At 39.5% G+C, this 27,299-nt stretch overlaps 1 protein-coding gene across 1 annotated transcript in view; it reads left to right on the top strand.

Moving 5' to 3' along the window:
- The window catches only part of GAD1 (glutamate decarboxylase 1), a 58,060-nt gene that overhangs the window by 22,306 nt on the left and 8,455 nt on the right, over positions 1-27,299 (top strand). The window contains exons 6-13 of the mRNA XM_049773433.1: positions 714-804; positions 10,621-10,733; positions 12,140-12,255; positions 12,339-12,418; positions 12,644-12,698; positions 20,274-20,390; positions 21,436-21,500; positions 27,134-27,212. Of these exons, the coding sequence (XP_049629390.1) occupies positions 714-804; positions 10,621-10,733; positions 12,140-12,255; positions 12,339-12,418; positions 12,644-12,698; positions 20,274-20,390; positions 21,436-21,500; positions 27,134-27,212 (716 nt within the window). The remainder of the gene's footprint in view (positions 1-713; positions 805-10,620; positions 10,734-12,139; positions 12,256-12,338; positions 12,419-12,643; positions 12,699-20,273; positions 20,391-21,435; positions 21,501-27,133; positions 27,213-27,299) is intronic.

The following is a 27,299-nucleotide window of genomic DNA, read 5'->3' as shown; positions in this document are numbered from 1 at the left end:
ATGTCAGATGAAAAGCTGAGCCATTTGAGAAGAAAACCAGGATCACCACATCCTCATTTGTAACTAATAATAAGTACTACATAAGAGTTCATTTGTAAATCAATATGTAAACCACTAGAAAGAAGATTTGTTGGTCTCAGAGAGATAGTACAGCAGGTAGTGCCCTTCCATTGTACACAGCCAACCTGAGTTCAATCCCTAGCACTCCATATGGTCCCCTAAGTTCTTCAGTAGTGATCTCTACAAAACCAGAAGTAATACCTGAGCATGGCTTCAAAAAGATGATGTATCTAAGTAATTGTTTTTTTAAAAAATTACTTACAAGCATGCTGTTTTGGGGGGCAGAGTGATATGATAGCACAGTGGTAGGGTGCTTATCTTGCATACAGAAGACTAGGTTTCAATACTCAGCATCCTATTTGATCTCTCAAGCCCACCAGGACTGATTTCCCCTGAGCACCATCAGGCATGGACTCAAGACAAAATAAAATAAAACAAAACAAAAAGCTTTGAGTTTAGATATATCTAAGTTAAAGAGATGTCAACATTAAAGGTTGGCACGGGAGGTATCAACCCACCTTGTTACCCCAGTATACTTGGACCTCCCTTATTATACATTTTGGATGGAGCTCTCATCAATAGAGCCCATTTTTTGCTGGAATGAGAGCTTGAAATCAGGGTTTGTCTTGATTCTTGTCTGTTATCATCTCTAGGTCATCCTCGATTTTTCAATCAGCTCTCTACCGGATTGGATATCATTGGCTTAGCTGGAGAGTGGCTGACATCAACTGCCAATACCAATATGTAAGTTTCACATGTTATTTTCACATAAGAACCATGATGTATAATTATGAAATATAAATAAATGCTTAATGATTTAATAGTTTGGGGGCCAGAGAAGAAGCTCAAGGTGCTAGAGTAGGAGGTGTTAGGTTTGATTGCTGACACTGCAAGTTTCCATGAGCACTACCAGATGTGTCCCCTAAGCTCTGAGCTCTGAGCAGCCCCTGAGTACCTGCAGGTGAGGTCCAAATGTCAAACATATATTAATGGTTCTGTAATAATTGTATTACCTCATCATCATTTTAATTATCCAGTCATCTCTTTTATAAAATCTTTTAGATTTATCACAGTACTGATTTATTTTGTTTTGTTTTTTGAGGGGAGGTCACACCCAACATGTTCATGGATTACTCCTAGCTTTGCATTCAGAAATCAATCCTGATGGTCCTTGGGAGACCATATTGAATACTGAGGATTGAATCCAGGTTGGCTATGTGCAAAGCAAATGTCCTAGCTGCTGTGCTAGCTCTCTGGCCCACACAGTACTGATTTTATAGTAGATACTTGATAAGCTATCTTTGAATTAAATAATACAATTGAATTATGATATGGTCATGTGAAATAATAATACCAGCTTTTAAAATTTAGTTTGGAATTTTATGTTAAAATACTATATCTTCCATTGTTGTTGTTGCTGGGAAGAGACAGGGAAAGGAGGAAGACTCCTAAAGGTGCTCAGGAGTTCCATCAGCAATTCTCGGTCAAGTGGGCCTTTCTTTCAATGCAAGAACCTGATTATATGATGCTGTTTAGGTCCTGTGGTGTTGGGGTTAATTGAAACACCACAGCGTTTCTGAGGCTTTTGGGACCACACTTAGCTGTACCCAGGGGGCCTTCAGGGCTGCATCTGACACAACTCAGGAAACAATATGATGCTGGAATAGGCATGCATCCTAAATATGTACTTTTCTCAACCTCTGTCATTCTTAATGGTATATGTAAAGAGGCCTTGTTTTGGACTGTGATCTAGGTTAATTTTCCTATGTGAACATGGAGATCCTTACAATTTAGGTCATATTTTCTTTGCAATTAAAGTGGCCAAAAAGCAATTTAAAAAAAAAAAAGTCATCGCCTGACCAAAATTCCAAAACCACATTCAGCTAACCGTGATGTATTATATGTCCCTTTCAAAATGACTGATATTTGTGTCCTGAATTTGCCCTTTTTTATTTTGATTTTTTGAAACAACTGTGATTTACAAAGTCGTTCATAGTTGGGTTTCAGACATACAATGAACCAGGGCCAATTGCACGACCAGTGTCTACTTCCCACCACCAATGTTCCCCAGGTACATCCCATACCATCATCCCTGTCCTCAGCCTGCCAGTATAACAGAACCATTTAAATTTTGATTGTGAAAGTTAGAGTCTCTTGATTCCATTGTTGTTGCTTTTGGCTTGTATATTTAGTATTCTCCTTTTTTAACACAACCAATGCACCTGAGACTGCTTGGCCCCTGGCTCCCATCCTTTCTTTACATATATATTTAAACACCTTGATTACAAACATGATTGTAGTTGGGTTTCAGTCATATAAAGAACACCCACCTTCACCAGTGCAACATTCCCATCACCAATATTTGTCTTTCTCCTCTTACACTCAGTTTCTTTCCTTCTCTCTATATTCTGATGTCAGTGGTGTTCGAGACAACTTAGACAATGATCTAAATACCACGTATTCTTAATACCATTTTAAGTGATATCATTCTGTATTTATTCTTCTTTTTCTGGCTTACTTCATTTAATATAGTATCTTCCTGTTCCATCTATATTGTTGCAAATTGCATGATTGCATCATTCCTTATAACTATGTAGTATTCTATTGCATATATATGTTCCACATCTTCATGATCCACTCATCTGTTGTTGGTGATGTAGGTTGGTTCCAAGTCTTAGCTATTGTACTGAGTACTGCAATGAATAGCAGTGTGCATATATCTTTTTGAATGAATTTTTTATGTCCTGAGCATAGATATCCCCCCAAAAATCTGAATTTGCCTTTTTAAAAAGAGCTAGTTTGGGCCCGGAGAGATAGCACAGCGGTGTTTGCCTTGCAAGTAGCCGATCCAGGACTTAAGGTGGTTGGTTCGAATCCCGATGTCCCATATGGTCCACTGTGCCTGCCAGGAGCTATTTCTGAGCAGACAGCCAGAAGTAACCCCTGAGCATCGCCGGGTGTGGCCCAAAAACCAAAACCAAAAAAAAAAAAAAAAAAAGAGCTAGTTTGAGTAGGTAAAATCTGTTTCTATGGGGCCCGAGAGATAGCATGGAGGTAAGGCATTTACCTTTCATGCAGAAGGTCATCGGTTCGAATCCCGGCATCCCACATGGTTCCCCGTGCATGCCAGGAGCAATTTCTGAGCACGGAGCCAGGAAAAACCCCTGAGCACTGCCGGGTGTGACCCAAAAACCACACACACACACACACACACACACACACACACACACACACACACAAATCTGTTTCTATGTTCTTGTAAATTTTTATAAAACTTTTATTGACTCAAAGGTTCTAGTGGGGTATAAGGTAGAGCAGATATTTAAGTCATCTTCTTGTTACAAGCTTCCAATATCCTCCATATACATCTTTGGAGATAAGGTCAGTCTTTAAGCTGATGAAAGATCATCATGATCTACAATATTTTTTGTCCTCTCTGTGCTCTTTGTAAAGTTCTACCACTAACCATAATCTCAGATAGTGACACCATATTCTACTAAAGTATATAAGAGAAAATTGAAATAAATTTCTTATAGTAATTTAAAAATAACTGAACAGAAATTATATGGGTTTAGGAGCTAGTTCCAGTGGTGGAATACATTGTCAGGCAAATGAGTGTATTTTGGTTTCAGTTTTATTGAAAATTTTGTTTTTGCTTTGTTTTGGAACCACACCTGGCTGGGCTTAGGGCTTACTCTTGACTCTGAGCTCAGGTATTATTCCTAGCAGGCTCAAGCAAGTAGGTGGGGTGCGGGGATCAAACCCAGGTTGGCCACATGCAAGGTAAATGCCTTACTTGCTGTCCTATTGTTCCAGTTCCCAAGCATGTGAATTTTGACTTTCATTTCTGGCACTATATGGCCTCTGAGCAACCTTGGGCATAGATCCTGTTTTTGTTTTTTTGTTTGTTTTATTTTGTTTTGTTTTGGTTTTTGGGTCACACACCACAGCACTCAGGGGTTACTCCCAGTTCTGTGTTCAGAAATCACTCCTGGCAGGCTCAGGGGACCATATGGAATGCCGGGATTAGAACCACCGACCTTCTGCATGCAAGGCAAATGCCTTACCTCCATGCTATCTCTCTGGCCCCACATAGATCCTGTTTTATTTTAAGAAATAACTATGTGAATTTTCTTCAATGTAGAAATAGTTAAAATAACCATTCACTTTTTAAGTTAATAGTAAGGTAGATTTGAAAAAACAAATTCAAATAAAAATTCATGATGTATTTAAAAAACAAAGAATCCAGGTATCCAGAGCCCCAAAGAGTGATGAGATATTTATCACTTCCTTGCCATCTGTCTCCTGTACAGATCTGGACTAAGGATCCAGAGACCCAGAAATAAACTTGCTTTGCTTTAAAAAAATTTTCAAGTGAAAAGGTGGTATTACTAAAAATGAGATATTTTATTTGCCATCAAGATAAAGTATAAGTTGTTCAAGGTCAAGATATTTATTTAAACGACTACTACTCACAAAACTTGAACAGTCACTTTAAAATTATATATTGATTTGTGTGTGGTCCAAAACTGTTTAATGCTGTAACTCAAAACACTTAACTATACTCAGAAAAGTTTCTATTAATTAAGGATTCTTGCTTGGTTTGCTCATTTGAAACAACAACAAACTTTAAAAAGCAAATGTGACAAGTGAAGCCTTTAGTGCTAAAAGGCATAAAGGACTAAATTGATTAAAAACAAAAACGAGCTTTATGCTTTCTAACTGCCAGTCATGGTTAGTTTCACGGCATCTGTATTGGGTCTTCAGGGCTGCGAAGGACTAAGTGAAAATTAGGTCAAAGAGAGACTCTTATGTGGCCTCCTTAAAAATTTTTTACCATTTAAAATCTTTGCTGTGTTACATAATTTCTAAGATTTAAAGAACGTAACACTATATGTTGGCAGAAATTTAGGAATAGCTGACAATTATAAAGAAAGGCACTTAGGAGCCTTAACCACAGTTAAGTTAGTATAGTTCCCTGAAAGAAAGGTCCCAGACAAAATAAATAAATAAAAGTAAAAAAAGATGCACTAGCCAACACATAATATATAATACATGAGTTATGATTTGAAAAGAGACATTAATGCTTGATTGGAGTAACTCACCCTAAGGAACATTTTTAATTAGAAAGTACAGCTTTTGAATAAAAAAACAACAACTTGGAAAATAAATGAGATTGATAAAATAAAAAGTGTGTATCCATTAGTACCCAAGGACCCAAACTAATGTGGGCCCTGAATTCACCCTGTGTCTTTAAGTCTCTGTCCTTGGCAGTTTCTGATAGATTTAGTCTTCAAGGTCAGTAAAAGGAACTCACCCGATTAACTAGTTACGACCAGTCTCTCTCCTGAAAGGCTTTTCTTCATAAAGAAAGATCTCACAAATTCTCCTTTTTTATGTGTTCATAAAAGCACAGTCCCTTCCTTGTGCCCTTCCTCGGCCCAGCCATGAAGCACTAAAGCCGTCCAGCATCCGAGGTCAAGGCCACTCTTCAGCAGCACATTGTAATTGCAGCTGTGCTGAAGAGTGGATATTTATAAAATATGTTCTGATTCCCCAGGATCGATCGGGAAGGTTATTTAAAATAGTGAAATAGGTCCTGTCGGTCTGGAGACAAGGCATCGTCTGAAGAAGTAATAACTATGATCTAGAAATTGTTCTAAGTCAGTTGCTCTAAAAAGCATAAAATGTTGTAGTGAGGGCACGAGATTAGGCAGAATTGCTTGCCCTGGTTCCTTCTTCAAATGGGAACAAGGCAGGGAGTAGAGGGAGAAGGGCACCAGAGTTTTCTTTGGCCAAGTAGGATTTATTTAATTAGTGGTTTTGTCCTCCTATGGGGTGTGTCCCATGAGGCTACACTCTTACTGACATGAGGTAGCATTGGTAATGAAGAATAATAATCCTGAACTGAGTTTTATTTTCTTCAAAACTACCCTAATTCAAGTGGCAATGTGTAAGGTGTTTTTTTGGAAGAAAACACACTTGTGCTTATGCATTTGTACCTGCCTGTGCATATAACTTTGAGATTCTTTCAAACAAGAGCCCAGGGAAGAGTCAAAGAAAAGTTCACAGGTTATAGTTTAACTGTGGTGCCCATAGCTCTTTCCTTGCAAAACAGGCGCCACTAGCACATCATGCAGGTTGAGCAGCATCTTAGCAGCAGTAGCCAACCCTCAAGCACAAGCTAGCAATACAAAATCTAAATGGCAAGATAGAGGCCATTTAACTCATTTATTAAGAGTTATAATTAAAAGTATCTAGTACTTTATTTTCATAAAATTTCACAGGGGGCATTGTCTCCAGAAGCTATCAGTCATTTCAGACCAATAGGCAGGCAGTTAGTGAAGAGCCAGCAGTAGGAAGTTCTCATTTGTCATAGAAAAGCCGTGTGATGTGCTGGACTTAGAAATTTGAAATATTGACCATGGGATTCCAATGAAGACCACTGAATGTCTCTGAACCTCAGTTTTATCTTCTTCAGGAAAATGTGGGGTAGTGATATCCACTCTTCAGAGTGCACTGTAGGCTTTAGTCTGAAGCCCTGAGCTGAAGAGTGTGGTTCTGAACTCAATGAAAAGCTCTAGTCTAGTCTGATTGAGTGCAAAGTGTAATGCACACAGTAGCAAAGACTGCCACCCTAGGTCACTATTGCCAAAGGACTCACTATTGCTAATAGGCTCCTCCCTCTATCTCTATCTCTATCATTTTATATGGTTCTCCAAGCTCTGCCAGGAGTAAATCGGAGTATAGAGTCAGGAGCAACTCTTGAGCACTGTCAGGTTTAGCCCAAAGACCAAAATATTAAAAGATTGAAAAATATAAGGGACCAGAGCAAGAGTACAGTGGTAGAGCATTTTGATCCCAGACATCCATTGGTCCCCAAGCACCACCAGGACTGATCCCTTACTCCTTTTTGTTTTGGGGCCACTGAGAGGTGATCCAGGGGACAGTCACCTCTGCAGGAATTACTCCTAGTAGACACAGGGATAAATGGTATGACCTACCCACAGTATAATTGCTCTGTCCCAGCAAGGAAAAATTCCCGAGTGCAGAGCCAAGTATGGTCCTAAAACAATAAATAAATATATATAAATAAATAAATAAATAAATAAATAAATAAATAGTAAAGATGTGCTATCTAAAACATCTGTAAGGGGAAGTATTGAGAGTCAACACAGATCATTCATTTCATTCTCTAAACAAGTTCCTGGATTGACAATCATCAGGGATTCTTCTGCCTTTCTGATCCTAACCTCTTAGCTTCAAAGTAAAGTCTTATAGTGTAGACTGGTTATTGGAGCTCCAGGCATTACTTCTCTGTTCCAGAATTTGATATGGAGGGAGGATAGAAGGAGGAAAGCAAAAAGGTAATACACAATTTAGTTTGTTTGTTTTGTTTTAAGGCCAAACCCAGCAATGCTCAGGGGTTACTCCTGTACCTACACTTAGGAATTACTCCTGGTGGTGCTTGGGGGACAATATGGGATGCTGTAAATCAAAACTGGGTTGGCTGTGTATAAGGCAAAACTCCTTTTCACTGTACTATCTCTTCAACCCCAATGTTTTAAAAAGGAATTTCAGAAGCACCACACATCTCTTTTTAGCTAAAACTAGTCCCTTGCCCACATGGAAAGAAGCTCAATATTCTATTCATTGATGTGGTTACATTGCAACTCTAAATAAAATGGCACAAAGCAAGAGAAATTGGTTTTGGCTAGCAACCAGCTTTGCCACAGACAAATACTTCAATGACAATCCATTTACCTTAGTTCATCAATGCACAAGTGAGCTGAACTTCTGAAAAATAGCTGGTTTATTACCTTACTCAGACTATTGAAAGATTCAGAATTCCCCTTTGATGTTACTTAGCAGTACCACTCTCCTGCTCTTTTAAATCCTTCCTGTTCTTATGTTTCAAACAAGAGTTTTTTGCAGGTTTGATTTCTTATTCTCTGATTCTGAGAATCAGAATCTTGTCTTCTAACTTCAGTGTCCAATCAGCCTCTTCTGAATCCTCATTTGCACTTTGCTCTCTTGACTATCATTTAGGGAGAATTTACCTAACAAGGACTCCAGCTTGCAGGAGGAGACTTGCCTATCATTATACATAAAATAAAGGGCATGTCCTCATTTTCATCTTAGAAGAAGAAACTCTAGCTTTCTCAAGGATTCCCAAAGTGGTGTATGACCTACATGTAAATTAAAAATCGTTGTTATTGGGTGACTGTCAAATGTAAACATGACAGTATGGAAGACAGCATCAGAGGAAATATCAGAATAACAGTAATTCCATATTAGTCCACTTGTCAGGTTTGACAGAAAAGTAGCAACCATGGGTCATTCTACCAGATTCTAAGAGAACTAAGCTCAAATCATAATGTTTGTGTTAGCTATAGAAATAACTGGTGCTTTAGATCTAGAAGAAGAACAAGGTACAACTAAATCCAAGAACCAAATGATGAATCCATTCTTACAAGTTTCTCCTCAAGTTTGGAATGGTCTTCTAACATCTTTATCTCATTATATATGATTCCACCTAGCAAAGATTAATAATTAAATAAGTTGGTCTTAATTGAGAAGTTTAGGAATTCATGTGCCTAAATTCAGGTACAAATAAAGCATCTGAAATACATAAAATCTGATCATGACAGAACCAAAATCTAGACTCTTCCTCTTAATTTGGAGAATCATGCACCTGTCCCTGATCCACAGGTAAGAAGATAATTCATGCCACGCTAAACTAAAATCATAAAATGAACCCAGCCCCTAGTCTTGATTCTCAGATTTTCTTTCTTTCCTTATGTGACTGAATTCTGGCTCCATTTTCTTCAGAAACCATAATAAAGTTCTGATATTATGGCTTATGATCCCTTTTGTCCCTAACAGCTTTCTCATTTGGTACTATGTGATTCCAAGAAATACACTACTGCCCAAATTCTTCATCCTGCAAAGTTTTTGCCATTCCAATGTTTCCAGATATCGGTGGCACATATATTCATATACCAACCCCCAAAAAACAGAAAACACTAATGTTCATAAATGGTTAGAAGCACATCATGAGTTTGCCTCTGGATTCACTCAGCAGCACAGGCTAAACCAGGAATCCTTCTCTTCTTCTTCCTTTATCAGGCCATCAGACATGAGGGAGTGTTGGTTGCTACGGTGATGGGGCTCAGAGCAGAACCAAAGCATGATTGTGACCTCCAGTGGTGATGGTAACTGAACACATGATTTCCAAGGGTCTCCTTCCTAAATTTCAAGGATGCTCCTGATAAAAATGAACATATTCTTTTTAAAAACAAAATTCTTCTACCAGCAGATATTTCCTGAGGCTCCTACAGGATCTTTTTTTTTTGTCTTCTACCACTAAATGATTAATGTGATTGCTTTTTTCTCCATGATTAAAACTTAGTAGCTTCACCTATGTCTTATGTACAACAATTGTTATCTCATCCTTGCAAATAGCTTTGTTAACTCATTAAGTGTGCAAGAATTCCCATTAAGCCTAAGCATTGGCATTCATTCCAAAACACTCTGGCCAGTATTAAAATGTCTGCCTATCATTCAACTGGGTCAGTCTAGGCATCTCTCTTCAGTAAGCATGATCTGAGCCAAGCCCACAGACTCTAATGTTTAAGAGGCCAAGCAAAAAGAAGAAAGACAAAGAGCCTTAGAGTCAGTAAATGTCTCTTTGTTGTCTGGCTTGATTTTCTGTGGACGGACCTTCTCAGGTTTCTCTTAAACCCTATGCTTGGAATCATGATCTCTTTACAATGACTTGTCCATCAGACTATGAAAAGAGGCATGGCTGAACCCTTTTAAATCAGTTTGTTAGAAAGAAGTGAACTTATCAATATCTTTGATGTCTACAAGTAGCTGTGTATGCCAGTTGACTAGCTCTTGAAATTTACAGTTGGTAATTAGAAGATCATCACTTTTAATTATTCTTGACAGATATCGACTTTAGAGAATTATAGAAACATAGTTATCCTTGGGGATTATCAGTAGAAGAAACATGTAGGTAATTATATTGAGATCTTTAAAACCTGGGTCAATATTTCCAATTATCTTCACAGTTAGCTTTCGGATGTTTACATTGTTTTCAAGACAGACTTTTCTCTAGATTTTATAGATACAACAAGTGTGAAATTGGCTGTCAGAATTTTTTTTCATGTTGCAAACCAGTGTTATGTAGAACTAAAGAAATTTTTCAACTAGCATTTGTATCATCCTACAATCCTAAAGGTACATTTTCTTTCCTCCTATTGCTCTGACTGGAACATACCTAACACATTCCATTCAGATGAGAACCCTTTCATTTTTTTGGTGAATACCCAAAGAACAAGTGCTCTCACCACCTCTCTAGGTAATCCAAGCTGGTTCTGAGCTTTCATGATTGCCAACAAATTATTTCCAGGAAATAAAGAACTCAGTGGCTTTGAGCATTTTTAAGAATGTTTAGATCTCATGTACAAATTTAAAAATAAACGAGTCACCAGTGTTCCCTAAATTAGTGGTTTGACTTCTTTATTTTCATTCTTTTTCTTACCACCTTTTCAGGTTTACATATGAAATTGCACCAGTGTTTGTCCTCATGGAGCAAATAACACTAAAGAAGATGAGAGAGATAGTTGGATGGTCAAGTAAAGATGGTGATGGGATATTTTCCCCTGGTAGGTTTCTTCTGGTTTATTTTCCCCCTTACTCTCCTCAAGTTTTGTAGCATGACTTTTTTGAAACTTTGAAAACACTGAACACAAGGATTTGTGAAATAAAAGATCCTAAAATATTTTTTCTGATGTGCTCCTGACTTCCTGACTTGGTCAGGATGAAGGCTAGCAAGCATTCTTCTCCTAATGTATGAAGACTCTGCCTAAATCTATACAAACTGATTAAAAGTGCACCTAAATCAGGCTATGTAATTCCAATCTATAAAGAGCAGTTTGATAAAGCTGGGAATCATGTGATACTGAAAAATATCTATTGATCCATTTCCATCAAATAGTCTATTTACTTTGAATCTCTAGTTCTAAACAGATACAATTAAGTCATTTAGAAGAAGGACAGATTTTCATGGAGATAAAAGGGAGTTTAGATGGTATCATATAGTGTGATTCTGTACAATAGGAAAAGAAATAAGAATTGCAGCATTGATTCAGAAATGTAACTGAGTGGTAGAGCATGTACCTTGCATATGTGCGACCTTGTTTTCAATAGCAGGCACTAAAAAATGAAGAGACAGTTGTTCATTCAATTTAAGCTGACACAAATAAGCTTGTCTGTCAGCTAATTATGGCAAATGTGTTGGCCAGATATACCTAGAGTTGTCTCAGTACTACTTACTATAAAGACAAGTTTGTCTTACTTTAATAAATTTAGAACTCTTCTAAATGACTCAATGGCTTATTTGGACTGTTCTTTCAATAGAGTATCCAGGCAAAGTCACAGTTTCCTTCTGTAGGCACCATTACTCTCTCTTTCTCTGTCTGTCTAACTCAGAGAACAGATTCATCTTTGTTCAGTAAATAGACTGAGAAGAAAGGGGAAGCAAAAAGGTTGTAATTCACCTATCTCTTTGCAGCCACTGCCTCTACCACCTCTTATATTTCTTTCTTGGCTTCAAATAGGATGAGCATTGGAGTAAATGAATCACCTCTAACCAAATTGCCTCAGTGACTTTGATAATGTGTGTGATTATTTGTTTCCCAAAGGCAAAAAGAGTCTAGAGAGAATCCCTGGTAATAGGAAAATCAGTAAAATGTACCAGCATGCCCTTATCATTTTATGTCTTTGTTTGTTTGTTTTGAGGCCACACTGAGCATTGCTCAGGACTTACTCCTGGTTCTATTCTAAGCAATAACTCCTGGTGTTGCTCAGGGGTCCATAGGGGTACCTAAATCAAACCTGGGTAGGTCGAATTCAAGTTAAATACCCTACCTGGCATACTATCACTGCAGCCCACTTTCCCATTTCTGACCCCTGAGCTGTTAAAACTCTTCAAAATACCACCTCTACCTTTGCAGTTAGGAGCAATAATGCAGGTGCCCCTACACCTGGCAATGTGTCTTCTTGCTGATAGGGGGAGCCATATCCAACATGTACAGCATCATGGCAGCTCGCTATAAGTACTTTCCTGAAGTTAAGACAAAAGGCATGTCAGCTGTGCCCAAACTGGTCCTCTTCACATCAGAACATGTGAGTTGGTTGCCTTGCTCCTTCACTGTGGTATTTTCTGAGGGTCTATCTAATTTCTAACCTTAAACCTCTATTTGTTGCAGAGTCACTATTCCATAAAGAAGGCTGGAGCAGCACTTGGCTTTGGGACCGACAATGTGATTTTGATAAAGTGCAATGAAAGGTAGGCAGGAGAGAGTGACTATTAGGTTCTTGATATATTAAATGTGTTCATCTGTTAAATTTGTTTTATTGTGCTTAAGGACTGACTCAGTACAGTGTGCCAAGCTGCTAATGGTCTGTTGAAAATATCCGATTAAATTACTTTTTGCTGCTGCTGAAGTACTTTTTTTTATGTGCATCTCACTGAGTTTTCACTTTAATTTCTCTCCTTTTATAATAATTACAGGGGGAAGATAATTCCAGCTGATTTGGAAGCAAAAATTCTTGAAGCCAAACAAAAGGTGTATACTTTGGTGCATCTAAATGATGAATATGCAATTTTTTTAAAATATTTTATGTCCTAGTAAATAAGAGTTTTTCATAGTATAATAGACAATTTTGTTGTTTCTAAAGTTTTATTTTCAGGTATTTTTACTTCTAACTTGATAGGTGACTTAGTTTTAATACTGTGTCAGTATGGTATCTATATTTTTGAAAGATAAAATTTGCAGCTATGAAATCACTTCAGTAAATTCACTAGCATCATGAAAATGAGCCTAATTGAAATTTTCACTTGCTACTTGTTCAATATAATCTCATTTTGACTAATATCACTTTAGCTTGTTATTCTGTTGCACAAACCACTTCCATGTCCTAGAAGACAGTCTGTGATGCTTATGAATTCAACCTTCTTTTTTTTTTTTTTGTTTTTTTTTTGTTTTTTTTTTGTTTTTTTTTTGTTTTTTTTTTTTTTTATTTAAACACCTTGATTACATACATGATTGTGTTTGGGTTTCAGTCATAAAAGGAACACCACCCATCACCAGTGCAACATTCCCATCACCCAAGTCCCAAATCACCCTCCTCCCCACCCAACCCCCGCCTGTACCCTAAACAGGCTCTACATTTCCCTCATACATTCTCAATATTAGGACAGTTCAAAATGTAGTTATTTCTCTAACTAAACTCATCACTCTTTGTGGTGAGCTTCCTGAGGTGAGCTGGAAGTTCCAGCTCTTTTCTCTTTTGTGTCTGAAAATTATTATTACAAGGGTGTCTTTCATTTTTCTTAAAACCCATAGATGAGTGAGACCATTCTGCGTTTTTCTCTCTCTCTCTGACTTATTTCACTCAGCATAATAGATTCCATGTACATCCATGTATAGGAAAATTTCATGACTTCATCTCTCCTGACAGCTGCATAATATTCCATTGTGTATATGTACCACAGTTTCTTTAGCCATTCATCTGTTGAAGGGCATCTTGGTTGTTTCCAGAGTCTTGCTATGGTAAATAGAGCTGCAATGAATATAGGTGTAAGGAAGGGGTTTTTGTATTGTATTTTTGTGTTCCTAGGGTATATTCCTAGGAGTGGTATAGCTGGATCGTATGGGAGCTCGATTTCCAGTTTTTGGAGGAATCTCCATATCGCTTTCCATAAAGGTTGAACTAGACAGCATTCCCACCAGCAGTGGATAAGAGTTCCTTTCTCTCCACATCCCCGCCAACACTGTTTATTCTCATTCTTTGTGATGTGTGCCATTCTCTGGGGTGTGAGGTGGTATCTCATCGTTGTTTTGATTTGCATCTCCCTGATGATTAGTGATGTGGAACATTTTTTCATGTGTCTTTTGGCCATGCGTATTTCTTCTTTGTCAAAGTGTCTGTTCATTTCTTCTCCCCATTTTTTGATGGGGTTAGATGTTTTTTTCTTGTAAAGTTCTGTCAGTGCCTTGTATATTTTGGAGATTAGCCCCTTATCTGATGGGTATTGGGTGAATAGTTTCTCCCACTCAGTGGGTGGCTCTTGTATCCTGGGCACTATTTCCTTTGAGGTGCAGAAGCTTCTCAGCTTAATATATTCCCATCTGTTAATCTCTGCTTTCACTTGCTTGGAGAGTGCAGTTTCCTCCTTGAAGATGCCTGTAATGTCCTGTAGTGTTTTGCCTATGTGCTGTTCTATATATCTTATGGTTTTGGGGCTGATATCGAGGTCTTTAATCCATTTGGATTTTACCTTTGTACATGATGTTAGCTGGGGGTCTAAGTTTAATTTTTTGCAAGTGGCTATCCAATTGTGCCAACACCACTTGTTGAAGAGGCTTTCCCTGCTCCATTTAGGATTTCCTGCTCCTTTATCAAAAATTAGATGGTTGTATCTCTGGGGAACATTTTCTGAGTATTCAAGCCTATTCCACTGATCTGAGGACCTATCCTTATTCCAATACCATGCTGTTTTGATAACTGTTGCTTTGTAGTACAGTTTAAAGTTGGGAAAAGTAATTCCTCCCATATTCTTTTTCCCAATGATTGCTTTAGCTATTCGAGGGTGTTTATTGTTCCAAATGAATTTCAAAAGTGTCTGATCCACTTCTTTGAAGAATGTCATGGGTATCTTTAGAGGGATGGCATTAAATCTGTATAATGCCTTGGGGAGTATTGACATTTTGATGATGTTAATCCTGCCAATCCATGAGCAGGGTATGTGTTTCCATTTCCGTGTGTCCTCTCTTATTTCTTGGAGCAGAGTTTTATAGTTTTCTTTGTATAGGTCCTTCACATATTTAGTCAAGTTGATTCCAAGATATTTGAGTTTGTGTGGTACTATTGTGAATGGGGTTGTTTTCTTAATGTCCATTTCTTCTTTATTACTGTTGGTGTATAGAAAGGCCATTGATTTTTGTGTGTTAATTTTGTAGCCTGCCACCTTGCTATATGAGTCTATTGTTTCTAGAAGCTTTTTGATAGAGTCTTTAGGGTTTTCTAAGTAGAGTATCATGTCATCTGCAAACAGTGAGAGCTTGACTTCTTCCTTTCCTATCTGGATTCCCTTGATATCCTTTTCTTGCCTAATCGCTATAGCAAGTACTTCCAGTGCTATGTTGAATAGGAGTGGTGAGAGAGGACAGCCTTGTCTTGTGCCAGAATTTAGAGGGAAGGCTTTCAGTTTTTCTCCATTGAGGATAATATTTGCCACTGGCTTGTGGTAGATGGCCTTCACTATATTGAGAAAGGTTCCCTCCATTCCCATCTTGCTGAGAGTTTTGATCAAGAATGGGTGTTGGACCTTATCAAATGCTTTCTCTGCATCTATTGATATGATCATGTGGTTTTTATTTTTCTTGTTATTGATGTTGTGTATTATGTTGATAGATTTACGGATGTTAAACCAGCCTTGCATTCCTGGGATGAAACCTACTTGATCGTAGTGGATGATCTTCTTAATGAGGCATTGAATCCTATTTGCCAGGATTTTGTTGAGGATCTTTGCATCTGCATTCATCAGTGATATTGGTCTGTAATTTTCTTTTTTGGTAGCGTCTCTGTCTGGTTTAGGTATCAAGGTGATGTTGGCTTCATAAAAGCTATTTGGAAGTGTTTCTGTTTGTTCAATTTCATGAAAGAGTCTTGCCAAGATTGGCAGTAGTTCCTCTTGGAAAGTTTGATAGAATTCATTAGTGAATCCATCTGGACCTGGGCTTTTGTTTTTCGGCAGACATTTGATTACTGTTTTAATTTCATCAATGGTGATGGGGGTGTTTAGATATGCTACATCCTCTTCCTTCAACCGTGGAAGATTATAAGAGTCCAAGAATTTATCCATTTCTTCCAGGTTCTCATTTTTAGTGGCGTAGAGTTTTTCAAAGTAGTTTCTGATTACCCTTTGAATCTCTGTCATATCAGTAGTGATCTCTCCTTTTTCATTCCTGATACGAGTTATCAAGTTTCTCTCTCTCTCTTTCTTTGTTAGGTTTGCCAGTGGTCTATCAATCTTGTTTATTTTTTCAAAGAACCAACTTCTGCTTTCGTTGATCTTTCGGATTGTTTTTTGAGTTTCCACTTCGTTGATTTCTGCTCTCAGCTTTGTTATTTCCTTCTGTCTTCCTGTTCTTGGGTCCTTTTGTTGAGCATTTTCTAGTTCTATTAGCTGTGTCATTAAGCTACTCAGGTAAGCTCCTTCTTCCTTCCTGATGTGTGCTTGCAAAGCTATAAATTTTCCTCTCAGTACTGCTTTTGCTGTGTCCCATAAGTTCTGAGAGTTTGTGTCTTTATTGTCATTTGTTTCCAGGAACCTTTTTATTTCCTCCTTGATTTCATCTCGGACCCACTGGTTATTGAGCATGAGGCTGTTTAACTTCCAGGTGTTAAAGTGTTTCTTCTGAGTCCCTTTGGAGTTCACAAATAATTTCAGAGCCTTGTGGTCAGCGAAGGTAGTCTGCAAAATTTCTATCCTCTTGATCTTATGGAGGTATGTTTTATGTGCCAGCATGTAGTCTATCCTGGAGAATGTCCCGTGTACATTGGAGAAGAATGTGTATCCAGGTTTCTGGGGATGGAGTGTCCTATATATATCCACTAGGCCTCTTTCTTCCATTTCTCTCCTCAGGTCTAGTATATTCTTGTTGGGTTTCAGTCTGGTTGACCTGTCCAGTGTTGACAAAGCCGTGTTTAGGTCCCCCACAATTATTGTGTTGTTGTTGATATTATTTTTCAGATTTGTCAGCAGTTGTATTAAATATTTTGCTGGCCCCTCATTCGGTGCATATATGTTTAGGAGAGTGAATTCTTCCTGCTCTACGTACCCCTTGATTAATATAAAATGTCCGTCTTTGTCCCTTACAACCTTCCTGAGTATAAAGTTTGCATTATCTGATATTAGTATGGCCACTCCAGCTTTTTTATGGGTGTTGTTTGCTTGGATAACTTTTCTCCAGCCTTTTATTTTGAGTCTATGTTTGTTCTGACTATTCAGGTGCGTTTCTTGTAGGCAGCAGAAGGTTGGATTGAGTTTTTTGATCCATTTAGCCACTTTGTGTCTCTTAACTGGTGCATTTAGTCCATTGACGTTGAGAGAAAGAATTGTCCTGGGATTTAACGCCATCTTTATTTCAAAATTTGGTGTGTCTTTTGGGTAGTCTTGTCTTAGATTAGGTCTTTCAGTTTTTCTCTTAAGACTGGTTTTGTGTCTGTGAAGTTTCTGAGCTGTTTTTTGTCTGTGAAACCATGTATTCTTCCATCAAACCGGAAAGTGAGTTTTGCTGGGTATAGTATTCTGGGTGAAGCATTCATTTCATTCAGTCTTGTCACAATATCCCACCACTGCTTTCTGGCATTGAGCGTTTCTGGTGACAGGTCTGCTGTAAATCTCAGGGAAGCTTGCTTGAACATGATTTCCCCTTTTGATCTTGCTGTTTTCAGAATTCTGTCTCTATCTGTGGGATTTGTCATTGTGACTAGGATGTGTCTTGGGGTGGTTTTTCTGGGGTCTCTTTTGGTTGGTACTCTTCGGGCATGCAGGATTTGATCACATATATTCTTTAGCTCTGGAAGTTTCTCTTTAATGATGTTCTTGACCATTGATTCTTCCTGGAAATTTTCTTCCTGGGTCTCTGGGACTCCAATGATTCTTAAGTTGTTTCTGTTGATCTTATCATAGACTTCTATTTTCGTCTGTTCCCATTCTTTGACTAATTTTTCCATTGTCTGCTCATTTGCTTTAAGTTTTTTGTCCAATCTCTCCTGCTGTATGGAATTGTTATGTATCTCATCTTCCACAGCACCAAGTCTATTCTCAGCTTCTGATACCCTGTCCCAGAGCTTATCCATTTTGTCATTCACTTCGTTTACTGAGTTTTTCAGGCCTGTTAGTTGACATGTTATTTCAGTTTGGAGTTTTGTCATTTCTGCCTTCATATTTTCTTGGTTCTTATTAGTGTTCTGTTCAACTCGATCCATGGTTTCTTGGAGTCTGTTGAGCACCTTCCATATTGCTAGTCTAAAGTCCTTATCTGAGAGGTTGATTAGTTGTTCAGTCATTATCTGGTCCTCAGAATTGTCATCTTCATTCTCTATGTCTGATGCTGGCCTGCGCTGTTTCCCCATTGTCACATTTGTATTGTGGGTTTTTCTACGTGTTGTAGTGGTATTCATTGTCTATATGATGTAGGCAGCACACTCCTCTGGCTCCTCCCTTTCTGGATGGGCTGACTTGCCTCTAAGGGAGGGGAGTCCTCCGTGGATGAAGCCTCACACTGGGTCAAATCTTAGGCCCGAGCATGTAACAGAGAAGACAGTCCAGAGAGAAATGTTTGCTTCTGTGATATAGCGCCGTTCTTAGTGTGATTTTTCCTTCTTGTTGCAATGGAGTTCTTTCCTTAGAAAGAGTGCACGGCCGCGTAGCGAAGCGGAGCGGCCGTGCTCCTCTGAGCCTCTTTTTGCCCCACTCGCAAGAGTTTCACGCAAGAGGACAGTAGACAGACATAGACAGGTCACACTCACAGTCTTTCACAGCTGAGCCCCACTGGGCCGGTGTACTTTCGCGGATTTTCCCCGCCTGGTGTCACACACAGGGAGCCAGCTTTTGCAAAGGATAGCCGGTTTTTATGCTCTGAAGTCCCTCCCTGAAAATGGCGTCTGGGCGAGCGAGGTTTCTGGAGGCTCTTTTTGCCCCACTCGCAAGAGTTTCACGCAAGAGGACAGTAGACAGACATAGACAGGTCACACTCACAGTCTTTCACAGCTGAGCCCCACTGGGCCGGTGTACTTTCGCGGATTTTCCCCGCCTGGTGTCACACACAGGGAGCCAGCTTTTGCAAAGGATAGCCGGTTTTTATGCTCTGAAGTCCCTCCCTGAAAATGGCGTCTGGGCGAGCGAGGTTTCTGGAGGCTCTTTTTGCCCCACTCGCAAGAGTTTCACGCAAGAGGACAGTAGACAGACATAGACAGGTCACACTCACAGTCTTTCACAGCTGAGCCCCACTGGGCCGGTGTACTTTCGCGGATTTTCCCCGCCTGGTGTCACACACAGGGAGCCAGCTTTTGCAAAGGATAGCCGGCTTTTATGCTCTGAAGTCCCTCCCTGAAAATGGCGTCTCGAGGTTGTGATTTTCTGAAAGTGTTTGATCCAGGCCTTAAGGGATAATGAAGAAGAGGTGGAAATGGATTCCAAGAAGCAAGTGTTGTTTCATCCCTTCGCTGAGATAGAATTTGAGGAGAGCACAGAATACCTGTTGAATATCACACAGTTCTTCAGCTGAAGCCTGAATTCAACCTTCTAAGTAAAAAAAAAAAATTCATAGAACAGATATATCCACAATGTCTTGCCAGGTAGCTGCCAGGCCATTTGCCATTTTGTTGCTTTTGTTATATTCTTTAGTTACCTCATTCTCTAACTCTATTTGTTGTCGTATCAATTAATGGAAATCTCTCTAGAATTAAGCAAGAAGCAGAGAAGCTGAACTTTAGTAAAGCCGAGGATTCTGAGATTTTTCTCAACACTGTCTGAGTCCTATTATTCTGTTAACTCATTTATTTCTTACTTATATCCAAAATTTACCATATCCAAGACTCCCTGTATCTGTTTAGTGTATTGACCTATATAACCAAACAATGCTTCAGTATAATCAGTACAGAATACAATCTCTAAAATGTACCTAGAAGATTTTCCAAACTATCTTCTGATCATGCCAGCATTTATTACTCTTTCCTGCCTTACTCACTTATTATATATTGCAATAAAACTTAGCAAAACATATGGAATATTTTGCTCATTTAATTTTGTGTACTGTTTGTCACCCTCCCACTGTGATATAAAATTCTGCAAAGACAGGCATCTTTATCTTTTACTCTTACTGCTCTAGTCCCAACATTCCCTTGGGTCCTGGGACACAAAAATGACATAAAGGTCACTTAAAAAATACTTGTTAACTAAGTGAATGAGTGAATGAATCCACAAAGAATACTTCCAGAGCTAGTATCTGATACCAACACCGGTGTAGCTGAGGTGTTAAAAATCAGTGCTATGGCAATTCTCCCATGTCACATGGGTGGGGATGGTTTACAAAAGCTGATCAACCCTCTTCTCTTACCTTTTTTAGGGATTTGTCCCTCTTTATGTTAATGCAACTGCTGGCACGACTGTCTATGGAGCTTTTGATCCAATACAGGAGATCGCAGATATTTGCGAGAAATACAACCTTTGGCTGCATGTGGATGTAAGTAAAGCAACTTAGAAGGTAGACCAGTCCATTTGGGAATGATAGCACCTTTCCTTATTATCTATGTAAGCTCTCTCCCAAGGCCTACCAGCCCACTCTTCAAGCCTTAATAGTTTCCACCCTTCTCAGGGCCCTAACCTGTCATTCACTGTAGTCCATACCTCAGGCCTGCTTTTCCTGTGGACTCACCACTTCCCTGCTGGCCAATTATTGTCCTTTGTGGCTCATTTATAGCCTATATGAATTGATTTTAGAGGGAGAACAAGATAATATACAGTGCATAGGAAGTGACCCTGAACCTGTACATTCAGCAATTGCTACTTTCCAGCCATCTAGGAGTTCTTCTTTAAAAAAAAAAAAAAAAAGGATCTGAAAATATATGTGAAAACTAAAGCCATATATGTAAAATTTTATCAACGAAGAGCTTTAATCTCAAATCTTTCCAACAATCAAAATGTATTATTTCACATGTGTGTCTGCATATATATTCTCACCATCCTTTTACAAATTTAATTTCTTACTAATAGACCGGGGATGCTCTCTTCAACAAATCAAATGCCTAATGAAGGTTTTCTATGTCACAAGGTGTCTCGTGAGGAGTGTGTGTAGCCAGTGCCCAACAAATTTGTGGCCATTGTGGAACCCCTAGCCTTCTGCTTCTTTGAAAGCCTTTAAAATTCTACCTCAAAGACTCTCAGAAAAATCAGCCCTAAACACACACACGGATAATGATGGGGCTTCTGGCATATCTATGTCTTTTACTCTGTTTTGTGCCTCTGAGGCTGGACACCCAGGCTTAGGGACCTTTCTTCCTTCATTCTTTCTCCCCCCCCCCCACCCCTTTTGTTTTTGGAAAAACTGATGGTATTCAAGGCTTCTGGCTCTGCACCCAGAGATTGCTCCTAGTAGGGTTCAGGGAAACATGGGTAGTGCTAGGAATCGGACCTAGATTGGCCACAGGCAAATCAAGTGTTCTACCCACTATATTATTATCTCTTCAGCCTTGATTGCTATTCTTACAACTCCCTCTTCTTATCCACAGGCTGCCTGGGGTGGTGGGCTGCTCATGTCCAGGAAGCACCGCCATAAGCTCAGTGGCATTGAAAGGTAAGGATTGTGCCAGGACCTCTTCATTTAAGGTCGTCAAATCAGCTGGCTCTGTTGTTCTGCTGTGGTTTCCCTCTTGACCAGGTTCCTTATTTTCCTCTAAGTCCTCTCCAACAATCGTGTATGGAACATCTATTTTGTTTTTTATTATGAGATCAAAGCTGCAAAGAAAGAGGACAAGGTAAAATTACAGTGGGAAGACAATCATCCATAAACAGAATTCTCAGAAGAAATCCCCTTGCTGACACCTTAATTTTGAACTTTCAGCCAAAAAGCATTAAGAAAAATAAAACAAAACCCATGTACAATTACTTTGTCCCTCAAGTCCCCAAATTGTAGTTCATTATAACAATTCTTAGCAGTACACAAAGCAATCTAAAGCCACAATATTTATGTAACTCCTTTAACATTGAAGGCATAGTACTTTTTTTAAAGTTCCATGCACATGCATATTAGTTTAAGTTAACCTCTAAAGTTTAAGTGTTTTTTTTTAAGGATTAGAGTCAAAGGAGCACAGCTAAAACAGTGTTAGAGTGGCAATTGTTGTTTGCATAGGTCCAGCAAAATATGGGGGGCATGGAAAAGAAAAGTCTTGGCCTAAATACAAAGAGACCTTACTCCTGAAGTTTTCTGGCATAAAACCAACTCTAGGCTCCAGGCATACTAGGTTGTCTAACCCAAGTCATTGTCCCTAGTGCCAATACACTTTTATTTTTCACACAGTCACCGTTGTTGGTGTCAGGTTTCTGTAGTTAAAGATCCTGGAATCTGTGCATATCCTACATCAAAGTCAGGATGTTGTGGAGCATCCCCTCACTTCACCTCACAATTAGAGGGCAATGCAGAGAGCCCTGTCCTGAAAGCAGGCCATTGTTGTTGTTAAGTCTTCTGGGTGTTAAGGGAAGTCTCTTTTGAGTAGGTCAATGTGAGAGCAGTGGTAGTGTCTTCCCTGGTAGAGGATTGCTACCAAGTGAGGAACATCTATTTTTGTTTCTTTTAAACTTGGTTTTGTGGCTTGGGGTCACACTCAGCTTTAGGGATCACTCTGGCATTGTTTGGAGCATCAGATGTGATTCCAGGGGTTGAAGCATGTGCAAAATGCAAGCTCTATACTCACTGGACTATCCCTCCAGCCCTGGAGCACTTATTATATGGTCAGCAGAGGGAAATTTAACATTTGAGGATTTCTTTTTTTTTTTTTTTTTTTTTTTATTTTTTTTTTTATTTTTTTTTAAAACTACAGGGGCAGGGCTGGGCTCAGAGCACTCGCATGCCAGGATTTCTGGGTCTTTGCCTGGTATGTTGGGGGGCTCTGGGCAGGACAGCCAGCCACAGGCCCCCTGGGCTGAACTCCTAGTCCAGGGGACCATTTGAGGATTTCTTAGTCTAATGAATAAGCAACAATACTTTCTCTTCCTTCAGGACATAAAGAAATAGATACAACATAGTGTGGTAAAGGCAATAGTAGACAGATTTGTGAGGTGCCAGGGTAGTAAAGAAAAGTTCTTACCAGAGAGGGAATGATTTGGAATTTTAATGAGAGAACAGGAAAGAATTCTAGTTTATTTTGCTCTTTTTTCGGTTTGTTTTTGGGCCATTCCTGGCAGTGCTCAGGGGTTACTCCTGGCAGGCCTGGGGGACCATATGGGATGCTGGGGATCGAACTCAGGTCCATACTGGGTTGGCTGCATGCAAGGCAAATGCCCTACTGCTGTGCTATCACTCTGAACGCTATTTTGCTCTTCTTTGTCACTACCAGACTGCTTAGGAAAAGAGTTGAGTACTCAGCTTGTTACTTAAGCTCAATGAGTTTCCTAAGTCTGCTATGATATTGACCTGATCCTTAGGTGTTAATCCAAAATGAATTCACATTCATTGACTCTTTGAACAAATCATTACTGAGCACCTATCCTGAGCCTAGATATGAATGCTTGGTTAGTATCTTCTAATCTTATGCAGCACTTGTCCCCCCAAAATGTCTAACTGCTACATGCAGGAAGAATAAAATCATTGGGGCCAGAGAGACAGCACAATGGGAGAGCATTTGCCTTGCACGTAGCCAATCCAAGACAGATGGTGGTTCGAATCCTGACATCCCATAACCCATATGGTCTGCCAAGCCTGCCAGGAACAATTTCTGAAAGCAGAGCCAGGAGTAACTCCGACCCAAACACCAAAAAAAAAAAAAAGATAATTGATGGAAGGTGATATTAAGTAAGAGTCCCATAACTTGTGCTCAGTGGGACAGAAAATAAGAAAATAAGAGATTTCTTTTTGTTGATTTGGCAGTGCTCAAGGTTTACTTCTGTATCTGCATTCAGGTATCACTCCTGGCAGGGCTTGGGGAATCAGATGGGTTGCCAGGGATTGAATTCAGGTCAGCTGCATGTAATGCAAGCAGCTTGCCTGCTATACTACTTCTTGGTCCCAGGAGTTTTGTTTTGTTTTGTGTGTTATGACTAAAGGTACTAGGAGATACTGCCGGCTCTATGCTCAGGATTTACTCCTGGTTGTGCAAGGAATGGAACTCAAGATACCTACATGAAAAATATGTGTTCCAACCTTTTGAACTATCTTCCCAGTCCCGACAAAACAAAAAGTTTAACCTGTATAATGGTAAAGAAATGAGAAGCAGGCTTTAACAACCATTAGTGACAGGGTGATGAAAGGATCCTCTAAGTAGGGACATTGCAGGTGATGTTCAATTGAGGAAGACAAGGGAGAATATTCTAGATGTCAAGGCCCTGAAATAGGCCAACTCTTTTTTGTTTGTTTCTTTTTTTTGGTTTTGGATCACATCTGGCAGCGCTCAGGGGTTATTTCTGGCTCTACACTCAGAAATCGCTCCTGGCAGCCTCTGGGGACCATATGGGATGCCAGGATTCTAACCACTGTCCTTCTGCATGCCAGGCAAATGCCTTACCTCCATGCTATCTCTCCGGCCCCAGGCCAACTCTTGATTAGTCAGAGGACCATCGAAGCAACCAGTGTGGCTGGAGCAGGGTGAGAGGTCAGAAGAGAGGTGGTCCAGGACTAAGTAAGCATCAGGACAAACACATAGCCTTTCCCTCAGAACAGGGTTTCTGGCTGGAGTTTCTGGTTTGTTAATCTGATTTTTTTTCCAGGTGGGTAGTGGTTTTCTTTTCTGTTTGTTTTTTGGGCCATACCTAGTGGCACTCAAGGATTACTCTTGGCTATGCACTCAGGAATCATTCCTGGCAGGCTTGGAGGACTATATGGGATGCTGAGGATCAAATCACATCAGCCACATAACAGGCAAACACCCTCGTCATTGTATTATTGCTCTGGTCCTTTGTTTTCTTATTTGAGAGTGTGGTGGACATCACGCCCAGCAGAGCTTAAGGACTACTCTTGGCTCAAGACTCCAGAGGCCATGTGTGCCAGAGATAGAACCTGTGCTTTCTAGATACAAAGTCTTTACTCCAACCAGTGAGCTCTCTCTGTCCCTGCTGGAATTTCTGTTGCTTTTACTGAGTCTATTTCCCATTTCACTTTGAAAGGCCAGTGTCCAGGTGAGTGGAATGAAGTCTGTGAAAAATAGTTTTTCAGGCCAGAGAGATAGCATGGAGGTAGGACATTTGCCTTGCATGTAAAAAGACGATGGTTCAAATCCCAGCATCCCATATGGTCCCCTGAGCCTGCCAGGATTGATTTCTGAGCCTAGAGCCAGGAGTGATCCCTATGACCCAAAAACCAAAAAAAAAAAAAAAAAATGGTTTTTTCAAACTTGTAACTTGGCTCAGAGTATATGACAAGTCCACGAGCTAGTCCACCTGCAGTTCACATCTCTCAAGCAAGTTGAAGAAAACTTGAAACATTTTGTACTGGACTCTTTCCTAATATTTTAAAGCACTCACCTTTTTCTGAAGGGAATTGATATTTTAGGTATTGATGCCTAAGTAAAATTTTAATTCAAATAGAACCTACTATCCTAACACAATAAAATAATGATCAAGTGATACGTAATAGTTATGACAGAAATAATTAAGTCTACTACTTTTATTTTACAAATCTTTCACAGTAATATTTAAGGTACATAGTGACAATACTACTTTTTAATATGGCTTAACGCTAATGTCTTTCCCCATTTTTCCTGGGGGACCCACACCTGGCAGTGCTCAGGACTTACTCTTGGTTTTTTGGCCAGGGTTCACTCCTGGCATTGCTTTGAGGGTCATAAATCATATCAGCAGTCAAACTGAGGTCAGCCACATACACATCAAATGCCTGATAACCTCTGTACTATCTCTCTGGCCCTTTATCTTCCTTAAATAATAAAGTAATGTCACTTTTACTTTTAAAGATTCAGATAGGCTTCATTGAAAATCATCAAGTGATTAATGCTTTTTAATAAGATAAGCAGTTAGTCAACTCACAGTTGTGCATAGATCTTTCTCTAGAGTTTTGTTTTTATTTTTAATTATTTGATTGAAAATGCTTCAAATATTTCTCTCTCCTGCGTGGAACTGAGAACTTATCTAACCGGAAGTCACAGATATACTAAATGATTTTTCCTCCAAGGACTTAAGCAAAATGAAGAAGTTGAATATTTACAGCAAGGATGTCACTCCAAGCTGAGCAAAGGCAGTATAATTTTTAACCAATTGCTTTGTCAGGGAAAAAAGTTTTTACAGGTATTAAAACTCAGAGCTCAGCTGTGGCCTACGCCATTGGGAAGGAGTATGTGAACCACAGAATCAAGTTCCCCAACTTTTAATCATCAAACATTACACTGTGTTGTTTCTGTAATGTCCTAGCTAGTGTGCTCCTTAACCATTTAATTGTGTCTGGCAGCATAATGGGGTTGCTAGGAGACTATGCTTGTTAAGCTATCATAGCAGTCCAGATTGGCAGTATTATGTTCAGTTAGCATTGAAACAAGTCTAGAACTGTCCAGTTGAACCTGGCTTTTGAGTGTCACTCTTCACAATGCTTCACCAGTCTACTTTATCGATAAGGATAAATAGAACAGCAGAGAGAAGGCCAAGTGTGTCACCTAAAGTCTGTACTATGGAGGGGTACACTTCCTGAGCACTGGCTCTGCAGTAAGGTTCTAGACTTGAATCTTGGCCCCAACACTCTCCCAACTGTGTGACTATGGATGACATGTTGACCCTTTTCTATTTCCGTTTCTATAGCTCACATTAGGGAATGATCCTGATTTCCACATCATTGTGTCTTAAAAAGCTCTTCTAGTAAACTTGTCAGTAGTCTGCATTGACTCACTTTCTCCTTCCTGCATTCAATTCCATGAAGTAGACAATTCAACTCAATTTTGTAGATGGGAGGCACAATAGGGTAATGTAACCCACACAAATTTGTAAATATCACATGAGACCATCTGCCTTCAAAGCCTGAGATTTTCACAGAACTGTTCTGATACCTGCGAAACTCAGAATGGAGGACACATAATAACTGCTTTTCACAGAGATTAACTCCTATTATGAGTTTGTCGGAGAGGCAGTCAGTCTACATCTACTGTTTGAACTGGCTGGGCAGAGGACTCTGTGTTGAAAGTGTGCATGGCCTTGGTTTGCAGTAGGCAGTGTTTTTCTCCCCAGAACAGTTGACCTGTGACACCTGTTCTCTCAAGGTATTGTTGCTTCTTTCAGGGCCAATTCTGTTACCTGGAACCCTCACAAGATGATGGGAGTGCTTCTGCAATGTTCTGCCATCCTCGTCAGGGAAAAGGTCTGTTCCCGCCCCCAGAGAGAGAAGCCCAGGAAGGGAATATCCTGGGTGACTCTCACAAGTCTTCAGGGGGAACTCCTAAATTTG

The sequence above is a fragment of the Suncus etruscus genome, chromosome 5, assembly GCF_024139225.1.
Source record: "Suncus etruscus isolate mSunEtr1 chromosome 5, mSunEtr1.pri.cur, whole genome shotgun sequence".
Classification (NCBI taxonomy): Eukaryota; Metazoa; Chordata; class Mammalia; order Eulipotyphla; family Soricidae; genus Suncus; species Suncus etruscus.
The sequence above is the reverse complement of the archived record's forward strand: the minus strand, read 5'-3'. Positions and strand labels throughout refer to the sequence as shown.